Source organism: Physeter macrocephalus, chromosome 4 (genome assembly GCF_002837175.3).
Source record: "Physeter macrocephalus isolate SW-GA chromosome 4, ASM283717v5, whole genome shotgun sequence".
Lineage (NCBI taxonomy): Eukaryota > Metazoa > Chordata > Mammalia > Artiodactyla > Physeteridae > Physeter > Physeter macrocephalus.
Window position 1 is genome coordinate 28,067,394 of NC_041217.1, and position 27,383 is coordinate 28,094,776.

Consider the following 27,383-nt stretch of genomic DNA (forward strand, 5'->3'; position numbering starts at 1 on the left):
GAATTCTTTGCTATGCTGATATCCATCACTATCCTCTCACCATAAGTTCTTTTTCTTCATGAGCTCATTATCATATTTATTTACTTAAATGTGTAGATTGCTTTGGGTAGTATAGCCATTTTAACAATATTAACACTTCCAATCCAAGAGCATGAGATATCTTTCCATATCTTTGAATCATATTCGGTTTCCTTTATTAATATTCTATAGTTCTCAGCATATAAGTCTTTCATCTCCTTTGACCTAGACTGTTTTTATTTTTAAGATCATAATGTTCATTTTGGAAATTTATCCAAACACAGATAGTTATACATAAAGAAACAGAAATTGCCTATAATCCAGAGATGACCATTATTAATATTTTGGTTATTTAAAGTAGAATTCTTTGCTATGCTGATATCCATCACTATCCTCTCACCATAAGTTCTTTTTCTTCATGAGCTCATTATCATATTTATTTACTACTTTATTTTCTATCTTCTTTACTATGTTTAGCCCACTGCTGCAAACCCCAGGCCCTATAATAATGACTGGCACATGGGAGGTGCTCAGTTAAGTTTCTGTTGAATAAATGAGTTTCTTTTTATATATATAGAACAGAGCTGAGGTCATACTTTACATACAGTTCTAAATTTTTATTCATTTAGCATATTTCATCATGCCACTGACTAGTTTAAAACCCTTCAGTGAAGGGTTTAAAACCCTTTCTCATTACCCTTAGAACAAAGCCTAAAATCCTTACTATATCCTGCAAGATGTTGGTCTTTGGAAAGACACACAATCCTTATCTTTGGAGCTACAACATCTCAAATCCTCAGAATCCACATAGCCCAGCTCCAGGCTTTCCTCGCCATTTTCTCCCTTCCAGCCATGCTGGGCTCCTTATAATTTCCACCAACACACCATACCCTCTCTTGTCTTGGGGCGTATTTGTTTTCTAGTGCTGCTGTAACAAAATTACACTGGGTGGCTTAACAACAGACATTATTTTCTCACAATTCTGGAGGCTAGAAGTCCGAGACCAAGGTGTCGGTGGGGTTAATTTCTTCCAAGGCCTTTCTTCTTGGCTTATAGATGGCTGTTTTCTTCATGTCTTCACATGGTCTTTCCTCATGCATATCTGTGTCCCAATCTCCCCATCTTATGAGGACACCAGACACTCTAATTACCTCATTTAACCTTAATTACCTCCTTAAAGATCCTGTGTCCAAATACAGTCACAGACTGACATATTTGGGATTAGAACTTCAACACAAGGTTTTGGGGTACACGATTCAACCCATAACACAAGGCTTTGAACTATTTGTTCCTTCTGTCTCTCGTCTTATTTGAGATCTCTGCTTAAATTTCACTTTTCAGACAACTTTTCCATGACAGTGACCAGGCTAGGTCCCCACTTTATATGCTCCCATAGCATCAGTATCATCCCCTTTTAAAACCCTCATCACGTTTGTAATTACTTGTTCCATGTCTGCCTTTTGGATTCGACTGTAAAATACATGAGAACAAGACTTGGAACTGTGTTGAACATCACCTTCTTCTCAGAGCTTAGTTCAGTTGCATGGTGAATAGGAAGGGCAATAATCTTTGCTCAATTAAACCAAACTGAAGAGCATGCTCTTAGATATTAAAAACTTTTTATAAACATTGTTTTAATGAATGCACATTATTTTTATTGATGGGCCCTACTGTTCTTAATATTTACCCCATAGACATCTATATTATATCCAAATTTTTTCTCTTATTCACAATATTAGGATGGAAATCTATCTGTCCCTCTATTTCCTTAGATTCCTAGTAATAGATAAACTGAGTTAAAGGAAATAAACCATTTTAAGGCTTTAATGTATACTGCTGAATTGATTTCTAAAAAGACTGAACAAACTAATACTTCTGTTAGCAGTAAAAATAAAACAAAAATAAGCACAAACTGATGAAAAATATAGGGAAAAGAGCTTGTTATATCAAATTTTGGTGAATATTTTATTGCCCAGTTTCTCAGAAAGGAATGTAAATCTGTGTTTTGTAGGTTTGGGGGAGAATTAGATTTCTGGATCTTGAATGAGGCATCCCTGTGTATGTCTGGTGTCTGATATTTATTTTCACAACTCCCAGTGATGGAGATAATTTAATGCTCCCTTCAGGGTTAGAATACACATATGGGAGGGAATGGTAAGGCGGGGGTGGGTAGGAATTCCTTCACCTTTGTGTTCGAGTCTAGCAGTCTGATTCTTCTATTTTTCAGTACCTGTAGCTCGAGTCTGAGGGTTCCCGCTCTCCAGTTATCAAAGTAGAAAAAGTGGATGATTGTCCTAGAATATGTGTAGGGAAATTTCCATCAAAATAAATGCAAATAAAGTCATGTGGATTCAGTGGGTAGAGAAGTTGGTGGAAGTTGAGGTCATTCTCATCTGCATCTATTTTCTCAATGAAATATATGTGGTGAGGTCATCACGTGAGTGACAGGAGGAGCATAGGATATTTGAAATGAAAGGTGGTGTGAAACTGTAGTCTCAGAGTGGGAAAATAAGTTAGCTAGAGAAATGTGGTTGGAATTGCGGGAAGTGTTGAATCTCATTTGCGATTTGTGTTCATGATTTAAAGTCAGGCCAGTCAGCACTGGTGGTGTGATTTCATCCAGTTCCAACAGCTACTTAAGTTTAGGTGAAAATCAGTGAGTAATTGGGTTTAATAAGATTTAAAGTTTTGCCAAGTTTGTTCAAAAGAGGAAGAGACATTAATGGTGGGTAAATTGGGAAGTGAGGTCATGGGGAGGGGTGATGGATTCTGAGAAACTGGAAGAATCAGTGGATTGGAGGTCCTGAAGACTATCCAAGTGAGTGGACAAGACTGAGTTGAAAGTAATGATTAGAGACTGAGATCACAGGGCTTAAAAAATATGTATTTTATTAAATATTAATATTAATGTAATAAGACAATTGGGGCTGGAATTCTCTTAGCTTAAGATATCAGGTAAGAAAGGACTAATGAACGGATTAGTCCTTCTAAAGGTAGCAGTTGTCTGGGACTGCCTTGAGAACTTCATCTACTCTACAGATGGAGGAAGCTGGATGGGAGAGTGGGGAAAGGGAGTTTAGGACAAGCTAGCTGGCAGTGTTTGTCAGATTGCCTCTTGACCCAAGGTCAATGGCTTTTCCCAGAGATTGGGAAAAGATAAAGTAAGGGGTTCCTGTGTAGGATGTGCCTCCAGTTGCTGCAAAACTCCAACACCAGCGTGGTGGTGGTGATGGTGGTGGGAGGGTAGCAGCCAGTCCCTTGGTGGTGTTCCTCTATTTAATGACTTTGGTTCTCTCCTTTAACCTGTGAGGAAGGTTTTCAATCTTTTCATTTTAAGAAACCCCATCCTACTATTACATCCAAAGTATTTTTTCAATATTACCTGCTGCTGCTATTTCTTAAGACAGTACCACTTCTTAGCTGAGACTGAAACAAGGATAGAAATGTGCTCTAACAAACACCATAGGACTTCTAAAGTTATTTCTCCCACTATCATCTGGGATGATGAGTGCATTCTTTTATGGATTAAGAGAATCACCAGGGTTCTATAAATCAGTGGCCTCCCATTGACTGCTTCACTGTAAAGGATGGATGGAAACTGCAGACCTCCAGGCTTATTAGGGTAAGTTAACAGCAAGGCTTTGAGAAGTATAAGCCTTCCTAGCAGGTAGATGCTGACACTTACTAGTTTCAACCCTTAAATTACTTAGCTTCTCTTAGTAGATAGACCTCTTAAAGCTTGCTTTACCCAGAAAAGAGAAGCAACCTCCCCTTTGAAATCTTCCAAGAGATACTCCTAGATCCTTTAACTCTTCCTGAAATAGCAGTGCTTTGTCCTAGAGGAATGGAGGCACGCTGAGACTGGAATTAATGCCCAGAGAACCTGAGAATGGATGCTAACATTTCTAAACTTCAGTCCCAGGTGGGGAGAAAGTTGTCAGGTGGGAAGGTAGTGGCTGAGCAAAAGGTGAGCAGAAACTGAAATGGGGGTGGAAGGAGGGGTGAGAAGGACTGAGAAAGGAAGGGAGGGGATGGCACACCGGAAGGAGCATAGGCTCTGGAAATAAACCAGGGCTCCCGTTCCATTGCCCAGGCACAAAATGTCGGACTTCACATAAGATGCTTAGAACAACTTGTTCAACTCTCAGTTTGCTGATCTTAAAACAATTATCAATAAATAATAGTGATTATTATCAGATCTTTCAAGATAGATACCTGTGTTCAGAAACCCTGGAACAGTACAGATGAAACGCATAGTATCACAGTATCTGAAAGTGGCTGCTAAATGAAATGGTCTCACTGGAATTAACAGGAGAGGTCAGTATTACTCTTGATGACAATATTAAAAGGACAAATGATTTTATTAAATATTATTAGTAAACTCAAAAAATAAACACGTTACCAATATTGACACTGTGAATTACTAACTCCACTCTGAGGGTCCTAGTTGAGTTGTGGAACTGTTCAACATATGTTTGCATGTCTATACTCTAAGCTGTCCCCCAAATTTACTCTCCTAGGGTAAAATGAAAATTAAAGGGAAGACAGTGGTGAAAAAAATTTAAAGATATCAAAGTATAAAGATATGCAAAGTGATGCTAAAAATTAAAACTAGACCAGGATATTTACATATTTTATTAATCTTTACAATCAGTCATTATAATCAAATACACAATTATATACAAGGATTATATACATTTTGCCCAGACTTTTACATCACAGTACATAGTTTCCCTTAGAAATATTGTATACATTTATCACCAAACAAACAAACAATAAAATCCAACAGTAGTGTTACAGCACCTGTTAGTACAGACATCTTTTTCATAAATTACATCATAAGAAAATATACGGCTGTAAATTGGGCTTTTAAAAATGTCTTTTATAAAATCTGAACATACAATATTTCATTCACAGAATGTTTTTTTTTTTTCTATGTTCTGACTGAAGCCTTGTGCATAAAACGACCGGTTGGAATATTTATTAAATGCCCCCACCCCCACCTCTACAATTATAAGCACTATTTGAATTACTGACGCTGAGCTTTCTTTATGATGAATTTGGCATGGGGTTTGGTGAGGGAACAAATGCTGGTTTTACGATTATAAGGGCTGTGAGATGATGGTTATTTATTTATTTATTTATTTATATTATTTTTTTGTGGTACGCGGGCCTCTCACTGTTGTGGCTTCTCCCATTGCGGAGCACAGGCTCTGGACGTGCAGGCTCAGCGGCCACGGCTCACAGGCCTAGAAGCTCTGCGGCATGTGGGATCTTCCCGGACCAGGGCACGAACCCGTGTCCCCTTCATTGGCAGGCAGACTCTCAACCACTGCGCCACCAGGGAAGCCCCGAGATGGTAATTTAAATTAAAAAAAATCTCAAGAGAGCATATTAGAGAAGTTAAAATCACAGAGTGCACAATTTTTTATTTTACCCTCTAACACTGTGAAGAAAAAGGGAAAAGTATAATGTTAAAAAAAAATTGTTCTGAAACAATTGTATTCTTGTTGGAAGCCTATTAAAAGTTAAAAAGGAAAAAGAAAACCTATCCAACAAAATATCCCATCCCAAACATATCTGGTAAATTACAATTCTTTCACATCTAAAACTTTATAGGAAAAGCACTGCAAATTAGGGTATATCATTTTAATGGACCTTCCTAAGCAGAAAAAACTATAACTATTTTTAGTAGGTAAACAAGTGAAGTTTTAAAACTTGAAAATACCTGAATTAAATACTTTCTCTAATATCTAACTTTTAACTTACTTTCAGATAAAATCCTTACTTGATTCCAGGTTTGTAAACATTGTATAAATCCTTCTTAGTCAATCAATTTTATGGCTGTAGTGATCACGTCAGCTCTGTCTCTATGCAGTCAACATCTAACTGAGGTAGACCAGATGTTTCTAAAATTCAGGGTTACATAGAATCCCCTGAATCTTTAGGAAGTAAATAAAATGCTATAAAAGATTTAAAAACAAAACATTTTTTAAAATGCCTAATGATGTTGAAATTTTTTAATGAAATAAAAAACAACTTTGTGGCAGTATGTCAATAAAGAATGGAGAGTCAATGACAATGTTGGAGTTTTGAAGCTGAACACTATACCTTCTTTTCCTAGCTAGGGAAAAATCACGTATAATTCCTTCTGGGTATTAAGTATAATTTGTTAAATTTTTTTCCTTTTCTTTTTTTTTAAGGATTCATTTTTCTAAACAAGCCAGCAATTTGCTTCTAAACCACAATGAATGGCAACAACTCCCCCTAATGGCCAAAGAAAGGGTAAGTGGCAGTAAGCTGGCTTTTCCTTGTATGCCACAAGATCTCTGCTGGAAATAAAATTATGTTGCTTTGGTAACTTAGAAAATTTAGATTTTAGACAACAATGGCTCTGAGATACAAAAAGAAAAATCAATGTATATAAGGCTTCTGTAATCCAAGTCTTAAAGGAACATCTCCTTTTCTCCAAGCCCCAGTCCTATAAATCAAGGCAAGTCAAGTAATTAAGCTTCAGCTATTTTGGCAGCTTTGCAACTAAGATGATGAACAAAGCACTATGTCTATCCTTCTGTATACTATATGTATTATAGTTCTATCTTCTTACACCAAATTTCACATGCAGAGAGACTAAAAATATCCATTTTGGTGTCAGGTTTAATTAAGGGCCAATAAAGGTCTTGTATACTACTCTTTTTCCCCCCCTCAAAGTGAATTCTCTATTAGATTTATTACTCACTGACCCAATTAAGTTTAGCTGGAATTTTTGAAAGCAGCTATTTATCCCCTTATAAAATAACATGTTTACCCGGGATCTAAGACATACTGTACATGAATATACATAACTACAATACAGCACTGCTGTTCTTTTAACAGCTCCATATACAGTTTAAGTTCATCAGTACCTCAAAAACTGTGTTTTAAGAAAAAGGGTTGTTATATAATGTCATGGTACAGAAAAAAGAAATTAAGTCTCAAATATTCCTTTAGAACTGATTCAGGTAAGTTTAAAAAAATAAATAAAATGGTAAAGCCATGATTTCAATTACAGGGCTGTCTACAGATATCAACAACAAAGTTTTTAAAACTTAAATATGGCCAGCACCAGACTGCCACACACACACACACACACACACACACACACACACTCTCTCTCACGCAAAGGAAAAAAAATTCTCATTAAGCTATATGGCTATATGATAGTTGCTACTGTGTTTTTTACACAGGTTACCATAGACTAATTTTCAAGTCCATATCAGAAGGAATATTTGTTAAAAAAAAAAAAGCAAACTTAAAAACCATGATTCAGCAGAAAATGTGACAGACTCCTTAGGTGCAGCTTTAGAAACTAGTTTCAAAGGAGGAAAAATAGTAGTTACTCCAGAATTTTTAGATCACTACCACAGTTTTATCATGGCTCCCTAAGATAGATAAATGGAACAAAATATATTCAGCTATTGGCAACACAGGCCTTGTGGCTCAAAATGCATTCTAAACATGGGATGGAGTAAGGCTGATGGCTAGAGGTAATCACCTCCAATGAAATGAACTGGAAAAGATTTATAATTTACCCTACAAAGATATAACTTTAAGTTCCATTTCAGAGTAGTCGCAGCTTTCCTTAAGGAAGGCCCAATGGCAAGTTCATATTGCAACATTATAGTTTCTCCCTTGCTCCATTTTTCAAAAGTATTAAGTAACCAATTTCCATGATATATGACCTTTTTACCTGGTCCCAATGATTAGTCTTTATGCAGAGAACTCACTAAGAAAGTACACTGGCTTCACCTTTGGTAAATGAAAAGGATACTGTTAAAGAGGGGAAAAAAAATCAAGTCATCTTGATCATGTTACATAATGAAGCAAGTGAAAATGATAGGCAAAGACTGTTTTCACCATGAATGTATTTGCTTCATAACCACTTAGGTCACTTTTGAGTGTTTCTGTGAAGGCAGCATAACCAGAATGCCCAAAATACTGCTATGTGTTTTCCGCAAAGAGCCTCTAACCCCAAAACCAAGAAAAAAGAGAGCTTCCTTCAATTAGAAAGCTGTACAAATTCTTATTCCCCACCTCACAGTTAGTTAACTGAATTTGTTCCTTATCTACTGTCTAGAGAGTGCAGAAATCTGGTTCCTAGAAACGCCCAATAATTTTTTCCTGGCCTGAGATGCAGCAGGGTGGTGCAATGCTGTCACCTGAGGGGGAAACTGTGAGTTTGCATTTTTGATGGGACAGTTATAAACAAGGTCAGTTCTAACACAGCATGTTCCAGACTCCTATGATAACTAACTCTCCCAGTCAGAACGTGGTTGTTCATCACCATACTTAGAGCCTCCCATGAGAGAGCCTGCTTAGTATCAGGGTATCTATTATCCACAGTTTACCTTTTCTTTTGAAATACCTACCACCAGGTAGACTTTAGTGAGTCAGAGCTCATCCTTCTCCATCATTTCAAATGCTTCTATATCTTCATTCCAGTCTGCTAATATGGAGTCTATAGGTTGGACCTTTTTACCCCAGCTAACATTAGGATTGGAATCCTCCTCAGTTTCTGATTGTTCTTGAAGTTGGTTATCTAAATCTGTACATTCACCATCAAGACTTGTAGTCTCATGGTTTTCCGTGGGATTAAAATTCTGTTCAGAAGGAGAAATGCTTGCAGCATTGTCTGTAACTGCTGGAGACAAAGATTCTGGGTGAGAGTTTAGAGAACTTTCCTCAGGAGGCTCCTGATCAACCAAATCAACCTCCTGAGAACCTGATGCAATCTGTTCAGCACTCTGATTCTGAGAATCATTTTCAGAGGATGGTTGTTCTTCTTCATTTTCCATCTCGGGATCTGTACATGAAAGAAACAAACTTCATGCTACTTTCCCACGTAACATGTACTATCACATTCTCAAAACCATACTGGTTTTGGTAATAAAACAAAAAAATAAAACTTAAAGAAAATCATGTTAATGCAGAATGACTCTAATAAGACTGACTTCAATGGGTATTAGTAAATGCCAAGAAATATACTAAACAATAATACTATTAAATTTGTATTATGTCTCAGATTTATTAAATACCTAAATTCAGGAAAGCCTGCACATGAGAACATAGTAAATAGAATACATTTTATTTATTTAAATTATTTTAAACATCTTTATTGGAGTATAACTGCTTTACGATGTTATTAGTTTCTGCTGTATAACAAAGTGAATCAACTATATGTATACATATATCCCCTCCTTCTTGCATCTCCCTCCCACCCTCCCTATCCCACCCCTCTAGGTGATCACAAAGCACCGAGCTGATCTCCCTGTGCTATGCAGCTGCTTCCCACTAGCTATCGATTTTATATTTGGTAGTGTATGTATGTCAATGCTACTCTCTCACTTTGTCTTAGCTTACACTTCCCCCTCCCCGTGTCCTCAAGTCCATTCTCTACAACTGCGTCTTTATAAATAGAATACATTTTAAACAGCACATGGCATTGCTGTACTTTAAGATAATATTCTTTGAAAAGTGAAATTCCCCCTCAGTAAACCATGAAAATGCAGATAATACAAAACTTTGAATGATTCATGGATATCAATGTGATTGATCAAATACAATATTTTCATAAACAAAACCAGATTATTTACAAAACTTCTATTTCATTATTGGAGATCTATGAATTCTAAGATATAATCATAAAATGCACTGGAAGGATGAAAAGCAGTTTAAACTTCTTGTAATGAATATATAATAAAACCACTAGAGGCATTTTATTTAGGGTTCCTACAAGAAAGCGCTTAAGTATTAGCATCGACACCCACATGCTGCATTCTCAGACTCTGCAGTCGGTTGGTAAAGATCTCCCGAGTGTCCACTGTGTGGCAGGCACTGTGTAAGGTGCTAGGGATAAAATGAGGTGAAAACAAACACCTGACCTGCCCTTCTGAATCTTATAGTCCAGCTGGGGAAAACAATGTTTAGGAATAATCACACAATAGAAAACTCTGACACATGTAATGGTGTTAGGAAAGAATAAGGAGATTTGAGGGCTTCCTTCAGAAAGTGATACTTAACTGTGATATAAAAGATAGTCAGAGTTAATTAGTCAAAGAATAAAGGGAAGATGGACTTTTATTATAAAACCAGAAAAACTGAAGGAAAATACAGGCATACAGGGAGGTAGAGGAGGGTGTGTATACATATACCCTGATTAGGTAGGATTACCTGACTAGGGAAGTTTAAGATAGTTCTTAGGTGGGGTTTGTCAGGGGGAAGGAGGGGAAGGGGTAGGAGTCCCCACACATTCTCTCAGCTGTGGAAATGGTACGTTTTAATTTGACATCAAGGCAAACTATGGTGGGGCCCAAAGAAGAGAAAGCATTGTCTGGCTGCTTAGAGCTCATTTATGCTAGGCTACCCTAAGTTCGAGGGAGAAGGGAAAGAAGAACCTTCAACTTTGTTTCTAGATTGCATTAATCTAGCTTAGAAGAATAGGAAAAAGTGTAAGGCTATTTCTTCTAGTAATAAAGATGTGATTTTGGCAAAAAATCTCTAGGGTTACATGTTATATATTATTTTGGAAATCTAGCTAATAAAATAGAATAAGAAAACAGAATAGTATAGGCTCCAATCAAGATGGCGGCGGCGAAGAATGTGGAACTCGCCTCCTCCCACAATTACATCTACAAATGGAACAATTCTCACAGAACACCTACTGAACACTGGCAGAAGACCTCAGACACCTGAAAGGACAAGAAAGAGCTCTACGTAACCGGGTAGGATGAAGGGGGGGAAAAAAGAGGGAAGTGGGACGGGCCCTATGCCCCTGGGAGGGAGCTGAAAAGAGAAAAGGTTCCTGCACCCTGGGAAGCCCCCTCAGATCAGCTGGGACAGAAAGGCAGCTTCAGAGGCGCAGAGGAGAGTGCAACAACCAGTTTGTGGCAGGCAGGAGAGAGACCCGCACAGACTGTCGTACCGCTACCCTGTGTGCCCCAGCCTGAGACGTGTGTCCGCTGGTACAGGCAGGGGCCGAGTGCTGATACTCGGAGTTTAGAGGACAGACCTAGGGAGAGGACTGCTGTTGGCTGTGCAGAGAAAGCCTGAAGGGGCTGGGGTGTGGTATGGCTACAGCCGGGGGTGTCTGCAGAAGCCCAGGCCTGCCACAGAACTGAAGAGCCATTGTTAAGTGGGGCACAAAGGGAAGGGTGCCAAGGCAGCCCCGTTCTCCACATGCCAGCCTCTGCCTCCACAGACTCCGGGACACTGCACACCAGCCACCGCCTCAGGGGCTCCAGACTCAGCAGATTCCTGCAACCCAGCTGCCGCCTCAGGCTCCCACCTGGGCAGGCTCAGGGGTCCCAGCCACTGCCTAGGCTGGCACCTGCACCAACCACCATCTCAGCAGGCCCCAGGAGCAGAACACCAGTGAGCTGCCCACGCACAGAAGCAGGCCTGAAACCACAGCTGAGCCCCACGGGCCGTGTGACTTAAGAAGCAGGGCTGCAATCTCTCCCTGCAGCTGTGTGAGCCGTGTATTTACACCTCCGCTGCCGGCTTTGTAAATTCAGCATCTGCAGGACATCCAAGTAGACAATAGGTGCTCCCATGCTGGGATGGGTCTGGACTTAGCAGCTGTGGGCTTTGCAGGCACGTGCACATGGGGGCTGGGCCTGGGTTTGAGCTGCCTCCGTAGCTCCCACAGCAGGTCCAGGTATGCAACTACTAGTCCTGGGACCCAGCTTTAGTGGATCTGTGCTGGTGGCCTTGTGAAAACAATGCCTGAGGGACACCAGGGCTGATTGCCAGCATTCCCAAGGTTGAGACGGGGCTGAGGGCAGTATACTTTCTGAGCCCACACAATGGGTGACAGGTGACACAACAGAGCACACTCACTGGTGAACAGCTCTGGTAGAGGAATACTCAGTGGCTCCTCTCCCTGTGGGAACACTCCAATCCTACCTACCTCACACTGCAGCTCAGAAACGGTTCTGGGGGCTTCTACTCCAACAGCTAGGGAACAGACCAAGCCCCTGACAGGGCAGTAACAACCACAGAGCAAAAGAGGAGGCCCCGATCAATATCCAGTGCAGGCTCTGGTCACAACACCAATCACACCTCCTATCAAGGGGATAACGGCCAGCATCCACACTAAAAACAGCCCTCACACCAAAAAATATTAAACCCACATAGGCTGTACAGGGATGCTCCCACATAAAAATAGCCCTCCAAGACCACATAGATAATTGTTTGTCCTAAACTCATAGAGCAAGAGAATAAGTAAAATGAAGAAGCAGAGGAACCACTCCTAATTAAAAGATCAAGAGAATTCTCCTGAAAGAACAAACAATGAAACAGGCCTCTTCAGTCTAATAGACATAGAGTTCAAAAGGAGATAATGAAAATACTGAAGGAGTTAAGAAGGACTAGTGATAGAAATGCAGATTGCTATTATTACTAGAAATTATAAAAAGGAACCAAGAAAAATTAGAGAACTCATTCACTGAGACAAAAGCTGAGCTAAAGGAAATGAATAGCAGAAAAAATAATGCAGAAGAACTAATAAGTGATCTGGAAGATAGAATAACGGAAATCATCCAGTCAGAACAACAGAAAGCCGCATGAAAAAAAAAATGAAAGCAATATAAGAATAAATAAAGAATGCCAATGTACACTTAGTAGGGATCCCAGAAGAGAGAGAAAACAGGATTGAAGATGTCTTTGAAGAAATTATGGCTGAAAACTTCCCAAACCTAAAGAAGGGAACAGATATCCAGGTACAGGATGCACAGAGGGTCCCAAACAAGATAAACCCAAACAGACCTACACCAAGACATATTATAATAAAAATGGCAAAAGTTAAAGAGAGGATTCTAAAGGCAGCAAGAAAAACAGAGTTAATTACAAGGGAACCCCCCATAAGGCTATATCAGTTGGTTTCTCTACAGAAACGCTGCAGGTCAGAAGTGAGTGGCAAGATACATTCAAAGTCCTAAAAGGGAAAAATGTGAAATGTAGGATACTCTGTCCAGCAAGATTATCGAATTTAAAATCAGAGGAGAAAGAATTTCCTGGACAAGCAAAAACTAAAGGAATACAGCAATATAAAACCTATCCTAAAGGAAACATTGAAAGGTCTTCTCTAAATAGAAAAAAAGTTAGAATCTTTAGGGAAAAAAATCATAAATGGAAAGTAAATCATTTAAATAAGCCAGTACACAGATTTTTTAAAATCACAATTAAAAAAAAATTTCTGTGAAAGCGATGATAACCACAATGAGCAGCAAAAGGATGAACATGAAGATGTAAAAGAGGACATCAAAATCATAAAATGTGGGGGAGGAGAGTAAGAAAATGTAGATTTTTCTTTTCTAGAATGTGTTTGAGCCTACATGACTACCAGTCTAAAGCAAGCAGATATAGGAAGGGGTTAATATACTTGAAAAACAGGGTAACCACAAATCAAAAACATACAACAGATTCACAAAAACCAAAACCAGATTTTATGAATCTATCACATACAATAGATTCATAAAACAAAAGAAAATCATCAGACCACAAAAGGAAAAACCGAAAGAAAAAGACAAAGAAGAAATATAAAATCAACAGGAAAACAAGGTTTAAAATGGTAATAAATACATATCTATCAATAATTACCTTAAATGTCAATGGACCAAATGCTCCAATCAAAAGAGACAGAGTGGCAGATTAGATTAAAAAAAACAAGGGCCTAAAATATGCTATCTACAGGAGACCCACTTTAGAGCAAAGGACACACATAGATTGAAAATGAGGAGATGGAAAAAGATATTTCATGCAAACGGAAATGATAAGAAAGCAGGGGTCACAATACTCTTTATCAGACAAAATAGACTTTAAAACAAAGGCTATAAAGAAAGATGAAGAAGGACACTATATAATGATAAAAGGATCAATACAAGGAGAGGCTATTACACTTATCAACACATATGCACCCAGTATGGCACCCAAATACATAAAACAAACACTAACAGACATAAAGGGAGAAACTGATGGGAATACAATAATAGTAGGAGACTTAACACCCCACTCACATCAATGAACAGATCTTTGAGACAGAAAAACAATAAGGCAACAGAGATCCTAAATAATACAATAGAACAGTTAAGACTTAATTGATATTGTCAGGACATTACACCCCAAAAAAGCAGAATACACATTCTTTTCAAGTGCACATGGAACATTCTCTAAGATTGACCACATACTAGGCCACAAAACAAGCCTCAGCAAATTTAAGAGTATAAAAATTATTTCAAGCACCTTTACTGACCACAACAGCATGAAACTAGAAAACAGTCACAAGAAAAGAAATGAGAAAAAACAATTACATGGAGACTAAACCACATACTACTACAAAACCAATGGGACAATGATGAAATAAAAAAAAAAATTAAAAAATACTTTGATGCATTTCCCCAGTGGTCCAGTGGTAAAGAATCTGCCTTCTAATGCAGGGAACATGGGTTCAACTCCTGGTCAGGGAACTAAGATTCCAAATGCTGTGGGGCAACTAAGCTGGGTGCCACAACTACTGAGCCCACGGGCCTCAACTAGAGAGCCTGTGTGCCGCAACTACAGAGCCCACGCACTCTGGAGCCTGAGTGTCATAACTACAGAGAGAAAACCCACACGCCACAACTAGAGAGAAGACCGCGTGCCACAACTAGAGAGAAGCCTGTTTGCTGAAATGAAGGTCCCACGTGCCTCAACTAAGACCTGACACAGCCAAAAATAAAAAATAAAATACTTTGAGGTAAATGACAATGAAAACACAACCATACAAATAATATAGGAGGTAGCAAAAGCAGCTCTTAGAGGGAAGTTCATAGTGATACAGGCCTTCTTTAAGAAACAAGAAAAGCCTCAAATAAACAACCTAACCCACCACCTAAAAGAATTAGAAAAAGAACAAACAAAACCTAAAGTCAACAGAAGGAAGGAGATAATAAAGATCAGAGAGGAAATAGAGATTAGAAAAAACAATTAAAAAATAATCAAGGAGGAATCAAGATGGCAGAGGAGTAGGACATGGAGCTTACCTTCTGCCACAAATACATGAAAAACACATCTACAAGTGGAACGATTCACACAGAACATCTACTGAATGCTGGCAGAACTCAGACTTCCGAAAGGGCAAGAAAACCTCCACGTAAACAGGTGGGATGAAGGAAAAAAAAAAAAAAAAAAAAAAGAAAGGAATCACGATGGGACTTGTGCCCCAGGGAGGGAGCTGTGAATGGAACATTCTCTAAGATTGACCACATACTAGGCCACAAAACAAGCCTCAGCAAATTTAAGAGTATAAAAATTATTTCAAGCACCTTTACTGACCACAACAGCATGAAACTAGAAAACAGTCACAAGAAAAGAAATGAGAAAAAACAATTACATGGAGACTAAACCACATACTACTACAAAACCAATGGGACAATGATGAAATAAAAAAAAAAATTAAAAAATACTTTGATGCATTTCCCCAGTGGTCCAGTGGTAAAGAATCTGCCTTCTAATGCAGGGAACATGGGTTCAACTCCTGGTCAGGGAACTAAGATTCCAAATGCTGTGGGGCAACTAAGCTGGGTGCCACAACTACTGAGCCCACGGGCCTCAACTAGAGAGCCTGTGTGCCGCAACTACAGAGCCCACGCACTCTGGAGCCTGAGTGTCATAACTACAGAGAGAAAACCCACACGCCACAACTAGAGAGAAGACCGCGTGCCACAACTAGAGAGAAGCCTGTTTGCTGAAATGAAGGTCCCACGTGCCTCAACTAAGACCTGACACAGCCAAAAATAAAAAATAAAATACTTTGAGGTAAATGACAATGAAAACACAACCATACAAATAATATAGGAGGTAGCAAAAGCAGCTCTTAGAGGGAAGTTCATAGTGATACAGGCCTTCTTTAAGAAACAAGAAAAGCCTCAAATAAACAACCTAACCCACCACCTAAAAGAATTAGAAAAAGAACAAACAAAACCTAAAGTCAACAGAAGGAAGGAGATAATAAAGATCAGAGAGGAAATAGAGATTAGAAAAAACAATTAAAAAATAATCAAGGAGGAATCAAGATGGCAGAGGAGTAGGACATGGAGCTTACCTTCTGCCACAAATACATGAAAAACACATCTACAAGTGGAACGATTCACACAGAACATCTACTGAATGCTGGCAGAACTCAGACTTCCGAAAGGGCAAGAAAACCTCCACGTAAACAGGTGGGATGAAGGAAAAAAAAAAAAAAAAAAAAAGAAAGGAATCACGATGGGACTTGTGCCCCAGGGAGGGAGCTGTGAAGAAGGAAATGTTCCCCCACCCTGGGAAGTCCTCTCACCAGTGGAGAGATCAGCCTGGACAGAGGGGGTGCTTCGGAGACTCAGAGGAGAGTGCAGCAACGAGTTTGCAGAAGGCAAAACGGACAGAGACCTGCACAGATGGTTGGTACCACCACCCTACGTTCCCCAGCCTGAGATGCTCATCTGCTGGTACGGACAGGGGCTGGATGCTGAAGCTCTGGCTTTGGAGGTCAGACCCAGGGAGAGGACCAAGGGTTGGCTGCAGGGAGACAGCCTGAAGAGGCTGGAGTGTGGCAGCTGAGGATGCACTTGGAAGAGGTCTGGGCCTGATAAAGAGGCAAGGCACCATTGTTGGGGGGCATATGAGGAGAGGTACGGGACTGCCATAGGAGCTTCTTTCCATGCGTGTGGGCTCCCAGGCAACAGGATGCCACCTACATGAGCTCCAGGTGCAGGCACGAGCCACTGCTGCCATTGTGGGCTCCAGAGATGGGCATGGGCCATCACCACAGCTAAACAAACTGTGAGCAGGCACCAAGTGCTGCCCCAGCTGTCCCGGGAGTGTGCGAGCCACCTCCACCATTGGGAAACCTGCAAGCAGGTGCCAATCACTTTCCCTGCTGCCCCAGGATGTCGCCACTACTGGGAGACACAGCAGTGGGTGCCAAGCACTGCCCCTGCTGTCCTGGGAGTGCAAGGGCAGCTGCTGACACTAGGCAACCCAGGAGCAGGCGCCGGTTGCTGCCCCTGCTGTTCCAGGGGTGCGTGGGCCGCCGCCGCAGTTAGGGGACCCACGAGCAGACTGCAATAACTTGCCCCCGCTGTTCTGGGCACTCACAGCCCACTGCCACTGCTGGGAGTCCCGCAGGTGGGCACGAATTGCTGCCCCCACCGTACAGGGAATGCACACAGGCCACCACACTTAAACATCCCATATCAAGGGGATAACGGCCAGCATACGCTTAGGAAAGAAGCAGCAAGCATCCAAACTAAAAGCACCTCTTGATTCTGGACATGATGGTGGAGTAGAAGGACTTGAGCTCACCTCTTCTCATGAAAACACTAAAACCACAACTAACTGCTGAACAACCATCAACAAAAGACTGGAACCTACAAAAAAAGGTACATTCAAAGACAAAGAAGAAGCTACAATGAGATGGTAGGAGGAGCTTTTGCAATATAATCAAATCTCATAGTCACCAGGTGGGCAACCCACAAAACTGAAAAGTCATTATATGGCAGAGGTACTCCTGCAGCAGTAAGTTCTGAGCCCCTTGTCAGGCTCCCCAGCCTGGGGGGCTGGCATTGGGAGGTGGAGCACCCAGAGCATTTGGCTTTGAAGCCCAGCAGGACTTGAGTACAGGAGCTCCACAGGACTGGAGGAAACAGAGATTCCACTCTTGAGGGTGTACACAAGATTTCACGTGCAGTAGGATCCAGAACAAACTAGTGACCCCACAGGAGCCAGGGCTAGACCTACATGAGGATCTTAGAGGGTCTACTGGGGCGGTGGGGGTTGGATGTCGCTCACTGTGGGGGCAAGGACACTGGTGGTGGAGGCTCCAGGTAATATTGATTGGCTGAGCTCTCCTGAAGGTCACCATTTTGGTACTGAGACCTGGCCCCACCCAACAGCCTGCAGGCTCCAGTGGTGGTACACCTAGGCCAAACAATCAGCCGGGGTGGAACACAGCTCCACCAATCAGCAGACAGGCTGCCTGAAGTTGTACTGAGCTCACAGCCACCTCTATACACACCCCTTGACACGGCTCTGCCCACCAGAGGGACAAGACCTCAGCTCCACCAACCAGTGGAGAGCCCCAGTCCCTCCCACCAGGAAGCCTGCACAAGCCACTGGACCAACCTCACCCACGAGGGGACAGACACCAGAAGCAAGAGGAACTACAATCCTGCAGCCTGTGAAAAGGAGACCACAAACACAGTAAGTTAGACAAAATGAGACGGCAGAGAAATATGTTTTAGACTAAGGAACAATGGAGGCACATACCAAGAAGATATAAGAAATGTTTAACAAAGACATAGAAGACTTAACATAGATGAATAATATAATAACTGAAATGAAAAAATACACTAGAAGGAAACAACAGCAGAATAAATGAGGCAGAAGAACGAATAAGTGTGCTGGAAGACACAGTGGTAGAAATCACTGCTGTGGAACAGAATAAAGAAAAAAGAATGAAAAGAAGTGACAACAGTCTAAGGGACCTCTGGGACAACATTAAACACACCAGCATTCGCATTATAGGGGTCCCAGAAGGAGAAGAGAGAGAGAAAGGACCTGACAAAATATTTGAAGAGATGATAGCTGAAAACTTCCTTAACGTGAGAAAGGGAACATTCGCTCAACTCCAGGAAGCGCAGAGAGTCCCATACAAGATAGACCCAAGGAGGAACACTGCAAGACACATATTAATCAAACTGACAAAAATTAAAAACAAAGAAAAAACATTAAAAGGAACAAGGGAAAGAAACAAATAACATACAAGGAAATCCCCATAAGGTTATTAGCTGATTTTTCAGCAGAAACTCTGCAGGCCAGAAGAAAGGTGGCATGATATATTTAAAGTGCTGAAAGATAAGAACCTACAACCAAGAATACTCTACCCATCAAAGCTCTCATTCCGATTTGATGGAGAAATCAAAAGCTTTACAGACAAGCAAAAGCTAAGAGAATTCAGCACCACCAAAGCAGCTCTACAACAAACGTTAAAGGAAGTTCTCTAGGTGGAAAAGAAAAGGCCTACAACTAGAAACAAGAAAATTACAAATGGGAAAGCTCACCAGTAAAGGCAAACATAAAGTAAAGGTAGGAAATCATCCACACAAAAATATATCAAAACCAGCAATCATGAGAAGAGAGTACAAATGCAGGATACTGGAAATACATTTGAAATTAAGAGACTAGCAACTATAAAAATTCTTGTGTATATACATATACATATACATATATATATATATATATATATATATATATATATATGTATATACACACTCCTACATCAAAGCCTCATGGGAACCACAAACCAAAAATCTACAGTATATACACACACAAGAAAGAAAAAGCAATCCAAACATAACACTAAAGATAGTCATCAAATCACAAGAGATAAACACACAAAAAAGAAAAAGCAATCCAAACATAACACTAAAGATAGTCATCAAATCACAAGAGAAGAGAGCAAAAGAGGAAGGGAAGAAAACAGACCTACAAAAACAATTCCTAAACAATTAACAAAATGGCAATAAGAACATACATATCAATAATTACCTTAAATGTAAATGGATTAAATGCTCCAACCAAAAGACACAGACTGGCTGAACGGATACAAAAACAAGACCCATATATATGCTGTCTACAAGAGACCCACTTCAGATCTAGAGACACATACAGACTGAAAGGGAGGGAATGGAAACAGATATTCACAAGTGGAAATCAAAAGAAAACTGGAGTAGCAATACTCATATCAGACAAAATAGACTTTAAAACAAAGACTATTACAAGAGACAAAGAAGGACACTACATAACGATCAAGGGATCAATCAAAGGAGAAGATATAACAATTGTAAATATATATGCACCCAACATAGGAGCACCTCAATACATAAGGCAAACGCTAACGGCCATAAAAGGAGAAATAGATAGTAATACAATAATAGTGGGGGCATTTAACACCCCACTTTCATTAACAGACAGATCATCCAGACAGAAAATCAATAAGGAAACACAGGCCTTATATGACACATTAGACCAAATAGACTTGATATTTACAGAACAGTCCATCCAAAAGCAGCAGAATACACTTTCTTCTCAAGTGCACATGGAAAATTTTCCAGACTAGATCACATAATGGGCCACAAATCAAGCCTCAGTAAATTTAAGATAATTGAGATCATATCAAGCATCTTTTCAAACTGCAACACTATGAGATTAGAAATCAATTTCAAGAAAAAAACTGTAAAAAACACAAACACGTGGAGGCTAAACAATATGTTACTAAACAACCAATGGATCACTGAAGAAATCAAAGAGGAAATCAAAAAATACCTAGAAACAAATGACAATGAAAACATGACAATCCAAAACCTATGGGATGCAGCAAAAGCAGTTCTAAGAGGAAAGTTTATAGTAATCTTACCTCAGGAAACAAGAAAAATCTCCAAAAAGCAACCTAACCTTACACCTAAAGCAACTAGACAAAGAACAAACAAAACTAAAAGTTAGAAGGAAAGAAATCATAAATACCAGAGCAGAAATAAATGAAATGGAGATGAAGAAAACAATAGAGAAGATCAATGAAACTAAAGCTGGTTCCTTGAGAAGATAAACAAAATTGATAAACCATTAGCAAGACTCATCAAGAAAAGAAGGGAGAGGGCTCAAGTCAATAAAATTAGAAATGAAAAAGAAGTTACAATGGATACCACAGAAATACAAAGGATCATAAGAGACTACTACAAGCAACTATATTCCAATAAAATGGACAACCTAGAAGAAATGGACTTCGTAGAAAGGTACAACCTTCCAAGATTGAACCAGGAAGAAATAGAAAATATGAACAGACCAATCACAAGTACTGAAATTGAAACTGTGATTAAAAAACTTTCAACAAACAAAAGTCCAGGACCAGATGGCTTCACAGGCGAATTCTATCAAACATTTAGAAACTGAAACTCTTCCAAAACATTGCAGAGGAAGGAACATTCCCAAACTCATTCTATGAGGCCATCATCACCCTGATACCAAAACCAAATAAAGATACCACAAAAAAAGATGACAGGCCAATATCACTGATGAACATAGACGCAAAAATCCTCCACAAAATACTAGTAAACTGAATCCAACAATACATTAAAAGGATCAGACACCATGTTCAAGTGGGATTTACACCATGGATGCAAAGATTCTTCAACATATGCAAATCAATTATTGTGATATACCACATTAACAAACTAAAGAATAAAAACCATATGATCATCTCAATAGATGCAAGAAAAGCTTTTGACAAAATAAGACATTTATGATAAAAACTCTCCAGAAAATGGGAATAGAGGGAACCTACCTCAACATAATAAAGGCCACCATATACGACAAGCCCACACCTAACATCACTCTCAACAGTAAAAAGCTGAAAACATTTCCTCTAAGATCAGGAACAAGACAAGGATGTCCACTCTCACCACTTTTATTCAACTTAGTTTTGGAAGTCCATAGTTTTGGCAATCAGAGAAGAAATAAAAGGAATCCAAATTGGAAAAGAAGAAATAAAACTGTCACTGTGTGCAGAACCATGATACTATACAAAGAAAATCCTAAAGAGGCTACCAGAAAATTACTAGAGCTCATCAATAAATTCAGTAAAGTTGCAGGATACAAAATTAAAACAAAGATCAGAAAGAGAAATCAAGGAAACAATCCCATTTATCATCACACCAAAAAGAATAAAATACCTAGGAAAAAACCTACCTAAGGAGGCAAAAGACCTGTCCTCTGAAAACTATAAGATGTTGATGAAAGAAATCAAAGATGACTCAAACAAATGGAAAAATATACCATGTTCTTGGATTGGAAAAATCAATATTGTCAAAATGACTATACTTCCCAAAGCAATCTACAGATTCAATGCAATCCCTATCAAATTACCAGTGGCATTTTTCACAAAACAAGAACAAAAAAATTTTAAAACTCTACAGAAATACAAACGACCCCAAATAGCCAAAGCAATCCTGAGAAGGAAAAATTGAGTTGGAAAGATTCCCTGACTTCAAACTATACTACAAAGATATAGTAATCAGGGCTTCCCTGGTGGCGCAGTGGTTGAGAGTCCGCCTGCCGATGCAGGGGACATGGGTTCGTGCCCCGGTCCGGGAAGATCCCACATGCCACGGAGCGGCCAGGCCCGTGAGCCATGGCCGCTGAGCCTGCACGTCCGGAGCCTGTGCTCCACAACGGGAGAGGCCACAACAGTGAGAGGCCCGCGTACCACAAAAAAAAAAAAAAAAAAAAAAAGATATAGCAATCAAAATTGTATGGCACTGGCACAAAAACAGAAATACAGATCAATGGAACAGGATAGAAAGCCCAGAAATATATCCACACACCTATGGTCAACAAATCTATGACAAAGGAGGCAAGAATATACAACAGAGAAAAGACAGTCTCTTAAATAAGTGGTGTTAGGAAAACTGGACAGCTATACGTAATACAATGAAATAAGAACATTCTCTAACACTACACACAAAAATAAACTCAAAATGGATTAAAGACCTAAATGTAAAGCAGGATACTGTAAAACTCTTAGAGGAAAACACAGGCAGAACACTCTTTGACATAAATCATAGCAATATCTTTTTTGGAACCACCTCCTAGAGTAATGAAAATAAAAACAAAAATAAACAAACGGGATGTAATTTAACTTAAACACTTTTGCACACCAAAGGAAACCATAAACAAAATGAAAAGACAACCCACAGAATGGGAGAAAATATTTGTAAATGATGCTACTGATAAGGGATTCATCTCCAAAATACACAACCAGCTCATGCAGCCCTATACCAAAAAACAAACAACCCAATCAAAAAATGGGCAGAAGATCTAAACAGACATTTCTCCAAAGACATACAGATGGCCAACAGGCACATGAAAAGATGCTCAACATTGCTAATTATTAGTGAAATGCAAATCAAAACTACAATGAGGTGTCACCTTAACACAGGTCAGAATGGCCATCATCAAAAAGTCTACAAACAATAAATGCTGGAGAGGGTGTGGAGAAAAGGGAACCCTCCTACACTACTAGTGGGAATGTAAATTGGTGCAGCCACTATGGAAAACAATACGGAGGTTCCTTAAAAGACCAAAAATAGAACTACCATATGATCCAGCAATCCCACTCCTGGGCGTATATCTGGAGAAAACCATAATTCGAAAAGATATATGCACCCCGGGCAGACCTTCAAGATGGCGGAAGAATAAGACGTGGAGATCACCTTCCTCCCCACAAATACATCAGAAATACATCTACATGTGGAACAACCCCTACAGAACACCTACTGAATGCTGGCAGGAGACCTCAGACCTCCCAAAAGGCAAGAAACTCCCCACGTACCTGGGTAGGGCAAAAGAAAAAACAAAAAACAGAGACAAAAGAATAGGGATGGGACCTGTACCAGTGGGAGGGAGCTGTGAAGGAGGAAAAGTTTCCCCACACTAGGGAGCCCCTTTACTGGTGTAGACGGCGGGTGGCGGGGAGGGGTGGAAGCTTCGGAGCCACGGAGGAGAGTGCAGCAACAGGGGTGCAGAGGGCCTAGTGGGAATGTAAATTGGTGCAGCCACTATGGAAAACAATACGGAGGTTCCTTAAAAGACCAAAAATAGAACTACCATATGATCCAGCAATCCCACTCCTGGGCGTATATCTGGAGAAAACCATAATTCGAAAAGATATATGCACCCCGGGCAGACCTTCAAGATGGCGGAAGAATAAGACGTGGAGATCACCTTCCTCCCCACAAATACATCAGAAATACATCTACATGTGGAACAACCCCTACAGAACACCTACTGAATGCTGGCAGGAGACCTCAGACCTCCCAAAAGGCAAGAAACTCCCCACGTACCTGGGTAGGGCAAAAGAAAAAACAAAAAACAGAGACAAAAGAATAGGGATGGGACCTGTACCAGTGGGAGGGAGCTGTGAAGGAGGAAAAGTTTCCCCACACTAGGGAGCCCTTTTACTGGTGTAGACGGCGGGTGGCGGGGAGGGGTGGAAGCTTCGGAGCCACGGAGGAGAGTGCAGCAACAGGGGTGCAGAGGGCAAAGCGGAGAGGGAGAGATTCCCGAGGTGCTGACCAGCACTCACCAGCCCAAGAAGCTTGTCTGCTCAACTGCCGGGGCAGGTGGGGGCTGGGAGCTGAGGCTCCGGCTTCCGAGGTCAGATCCCAGGGACAGGACTGGGGTTGGCTGCGTGAACACAGCCTGAAGGGGGCTAGTGTGCCACAGTTAGCCAGGAGGGAGTATGGGAAAAAGTCTGCAACTGCCGAAGAGGCAAGAGATGATTTCTTGACTCTGTTTTGTGGGGCATGAGGAGAGGGGATTAACAGCACCGCCTAAACGAGCTCCAGAGACAGGCGCAAGCCATGGCTATGAGCAAGGACCCGAGAGATGGTCATGAGACACTAAGGCTGCTCCTGCAGCCACCAAGAAGCCTGTGTGCAAGCACACATCATTATCCACACCTCCCCTTCCAGGAGCCTGTGCAGCCCGCCACTGCCAGGGTCCCATGACCCAGGGACAACTTCCCTGGGAGAAAATACGGCGTGCCACAGGCTGGTGCAATGTCACGCCGGCCTCTGCCGCCACAGGCTCGCCCCGCATTCCGTACCCCTACCTACCTACCCCCCGCCTGAGTGAGCCAGAGCCCCCTAATCAGCTGTTACTTTAACCCCATCCTGTCTGAGTGGGAACAGATGCCCTCAGGTGACGTACACACAGAGGTGGAGCCAATCCAAAGCTGAACCCCAGGAGGTCTGGGAACAAAGAAGAGAAATGGAAATATCTCCCAGCAGCCTCAGAGCAGCAGATTAAATCTCCACAATCAACTTGATGTGCCTTGCCATCTGTGAATACCTGAATAGACAATGCATCATCCCAAATTGAGGTGGTGGACTTTGGGAGCAACGATATATATATATTTTTCCTTCTTCTCTTTTTGTGAGTGTGTATGTGTATGCTTCTGTGTGTAATTTTGTCTGTATAGCTTTGCTTTTACCATGTGTCCTAGGGTTCTGTCTGTCCGTTTTTTTTGTTTTTTTTTTTTAGTATAGTTTTTAGCGCTTGTTATCATTGGTTGATTTGTTTTTTGGTTTGGTGGCTCTCTTCTTTCTTCCTTTTTAAAAATTACTTTTTAACTTTTAATAATTATTTTTTATTTTAATAACTTTATTTTATTTATTTATTTTTTCTTTCCCTTTTATTCTGAGCCATGTGGATGACAGGGTCTTAGTGCTCTGGCTGGGTGTCAGGCCTGTGCCTCTGAGGTGGGAGAGCCAAGTTCAGTATATTGGTCCACCAGAGACCTCCCAGTTCCATGTAAAATCAAATGGCAAAAATCTCCCAGAGATCTCCATCTCAATGATAGACCCAGCTCCACTCAAGGACCAGCAAGCTACAGTGCTGGACACCCTATGCCAAACAACTAGCAAGACAGGAACACAACCCCACCCACTAGCAAGACGCCTGCCTAAAATCATCATAAGGTCACAGACACCCCAAAACACACCACCAGATGTGGACCTGCCCACCAGAAAGACAAGAGGCAGCCTCATCCACCAGAACACAGGCACCAGTCCCCTCCACCAGGAACCGTACACAACCCACTGAACCAACCTTAGCCACTGGGGACAGACACCAAAAACAATGGGAACTATGAACCTGCATCCTGCAAAAAGGAGACCCCAAACACAGTAAGTTAAGCAAAACGAGAAGACAGAGAAACACAAAGCAGATGAAGGAGAAAGGTAAAAACCCACCATACCAAACAAATGAAGAGGAAATAGGCAGTCTACCTGAAAAAGAATTCAGAGTAATGATAGTAAAGATGATCCAAAATCTTGGAAACGAAATGAGGAAATACAAGAAACATTTAACACGGACCTAGAAGAACTAAAACAATGATGAGCAACACAACAAATGAAATTCAAAATTCTCTAAAAAGAATCAATAGCAGAATAACTGAGGCAGAAGAACGGATAAGTGACCTGGAAGATAAAATAGTGGAAATAACTATTGCAGAGCAGAATAAAGAAAAAAGAACAAAAAGAATTGAGGACAGTCTCAGAGACCTCAGGAACAACGTTAAACACACCAACGTTCAAATTATAAGGGTCGCAGAAGAAGAAGAGAAAAAGAAAGGGACTGAGAAAATATTTGAAGAGATTATAGTTGAAAACTTCCCTAATATGGGAAAGGAAATAGTTAATCAAGTCCAGGTAGTGCAGAGAGTCCCATACAGGATAAATCCAAGGAGAAACACACCAAGACACATATGAATCAAGCTATCAAAAATTAAATACAAAGAAAACATATTAAAAGCAGCAAGGGAAAAACAACAAATAACACACAAGGGAATCCCCATAAGGTTAACAGCTGATCTTTCAGCAGAAATTCGGCAAGCCAGAAGGGAGTGGCACAACATATTTAAAGTGATGAAAGGGAAAAACCTACAACCAAGATTACTCTAGCCAGGAAGGATCTCATTCAGATTCGACGGAGAAATTAAAACCTTTACAGACAAGCAAAAGCTAAGAGAATTCAGCACCACCAAATCAGCTTTACAACAAATGCTAGAGGAGGTTCTCTAGGCAGGAAACACAAAAGAAGGAAAATACCTACAATAAGAAACCCAAAACAATTAAGAAAATGGTAATAGGAACATATATATCGATAATTACCTTAAATGTAAATGGATTAAATGGTCCAACCAAAAAACAGATTGGCTGAATGGACACAAAAACAAGACACGTATATATGTTGTCTACAAGAGACCCACTTCAGACCTAGGGACACGTACAGACTGAAAGTGAGGGGATGGAAAAAGATATTCCATGCAAATGGAAATCAGAAGAAAGCTGGAGTAGCAATTCTCATATCAGATTAAATAGACTTTAAAATAAAGACTATTACAAGAGACAAAGAAGGACACTACATAATGATCAAGGGATCAATCCAAGAAGAAGATATAACAATTGTAAATATTTATGCACCCAACATAGGAGCACCTCAATACATAAGGCAAATGCTAACAGCCATAAAAGGGGAAATCGACAGTAACACAAGTATAGTAGGGGACTTTAACAGCCCACTTTCACTAATGGACATCATCCAAAATGAAAGTAAATAAGGAAACACAAGCTCTAAATGATACATTAAACAAGATGGACTTAATTGATATTTATAGGACATTCCACCCCAAAAAAACAGATTACAGTTTCTTCTCAAGTGCTCATGGAACATTCTCCAGGATAGATCAT

At 40.4% G+C, this 27,383-nt stretch overlaps 1 protein-coding gene across 6 annotated transcripts in view; it reads right to left on the minus strand.

Annotated features, from left to right (window-relative positions):
- Positions 1 to 4,658: 4,658 nt before the first annotated feature.
- The window catches only part of EDEM3 (ER degradation enhancing alpha-mannosidase like protein 3), a 91,780-nt gene continuing 69,055 nt past the window's right edge, over positions 4,659 to 27,383 (minus strand). For 4 of the 6 annotated variants that reach the window (XM_024133775.3, XM_024133776.3, XM_028488422.2 and 1 more), the window contains exon 20: positions 4,659 to 8,860. In XM_024133775.3, coding sequence (XP_023989543.1) covers positions 8,448 to 8,860 — 413 coding nt within the window. In that variant the 3' untranslated portion in view covers positions 4,659 to 8,447. The remainder of the gene's footprint in view (positions 8,861 to 27,383) is intronic. The other 2 variants (XM_028488420.2, XM_028488423.2) reach the window with 2 other exon arrangements.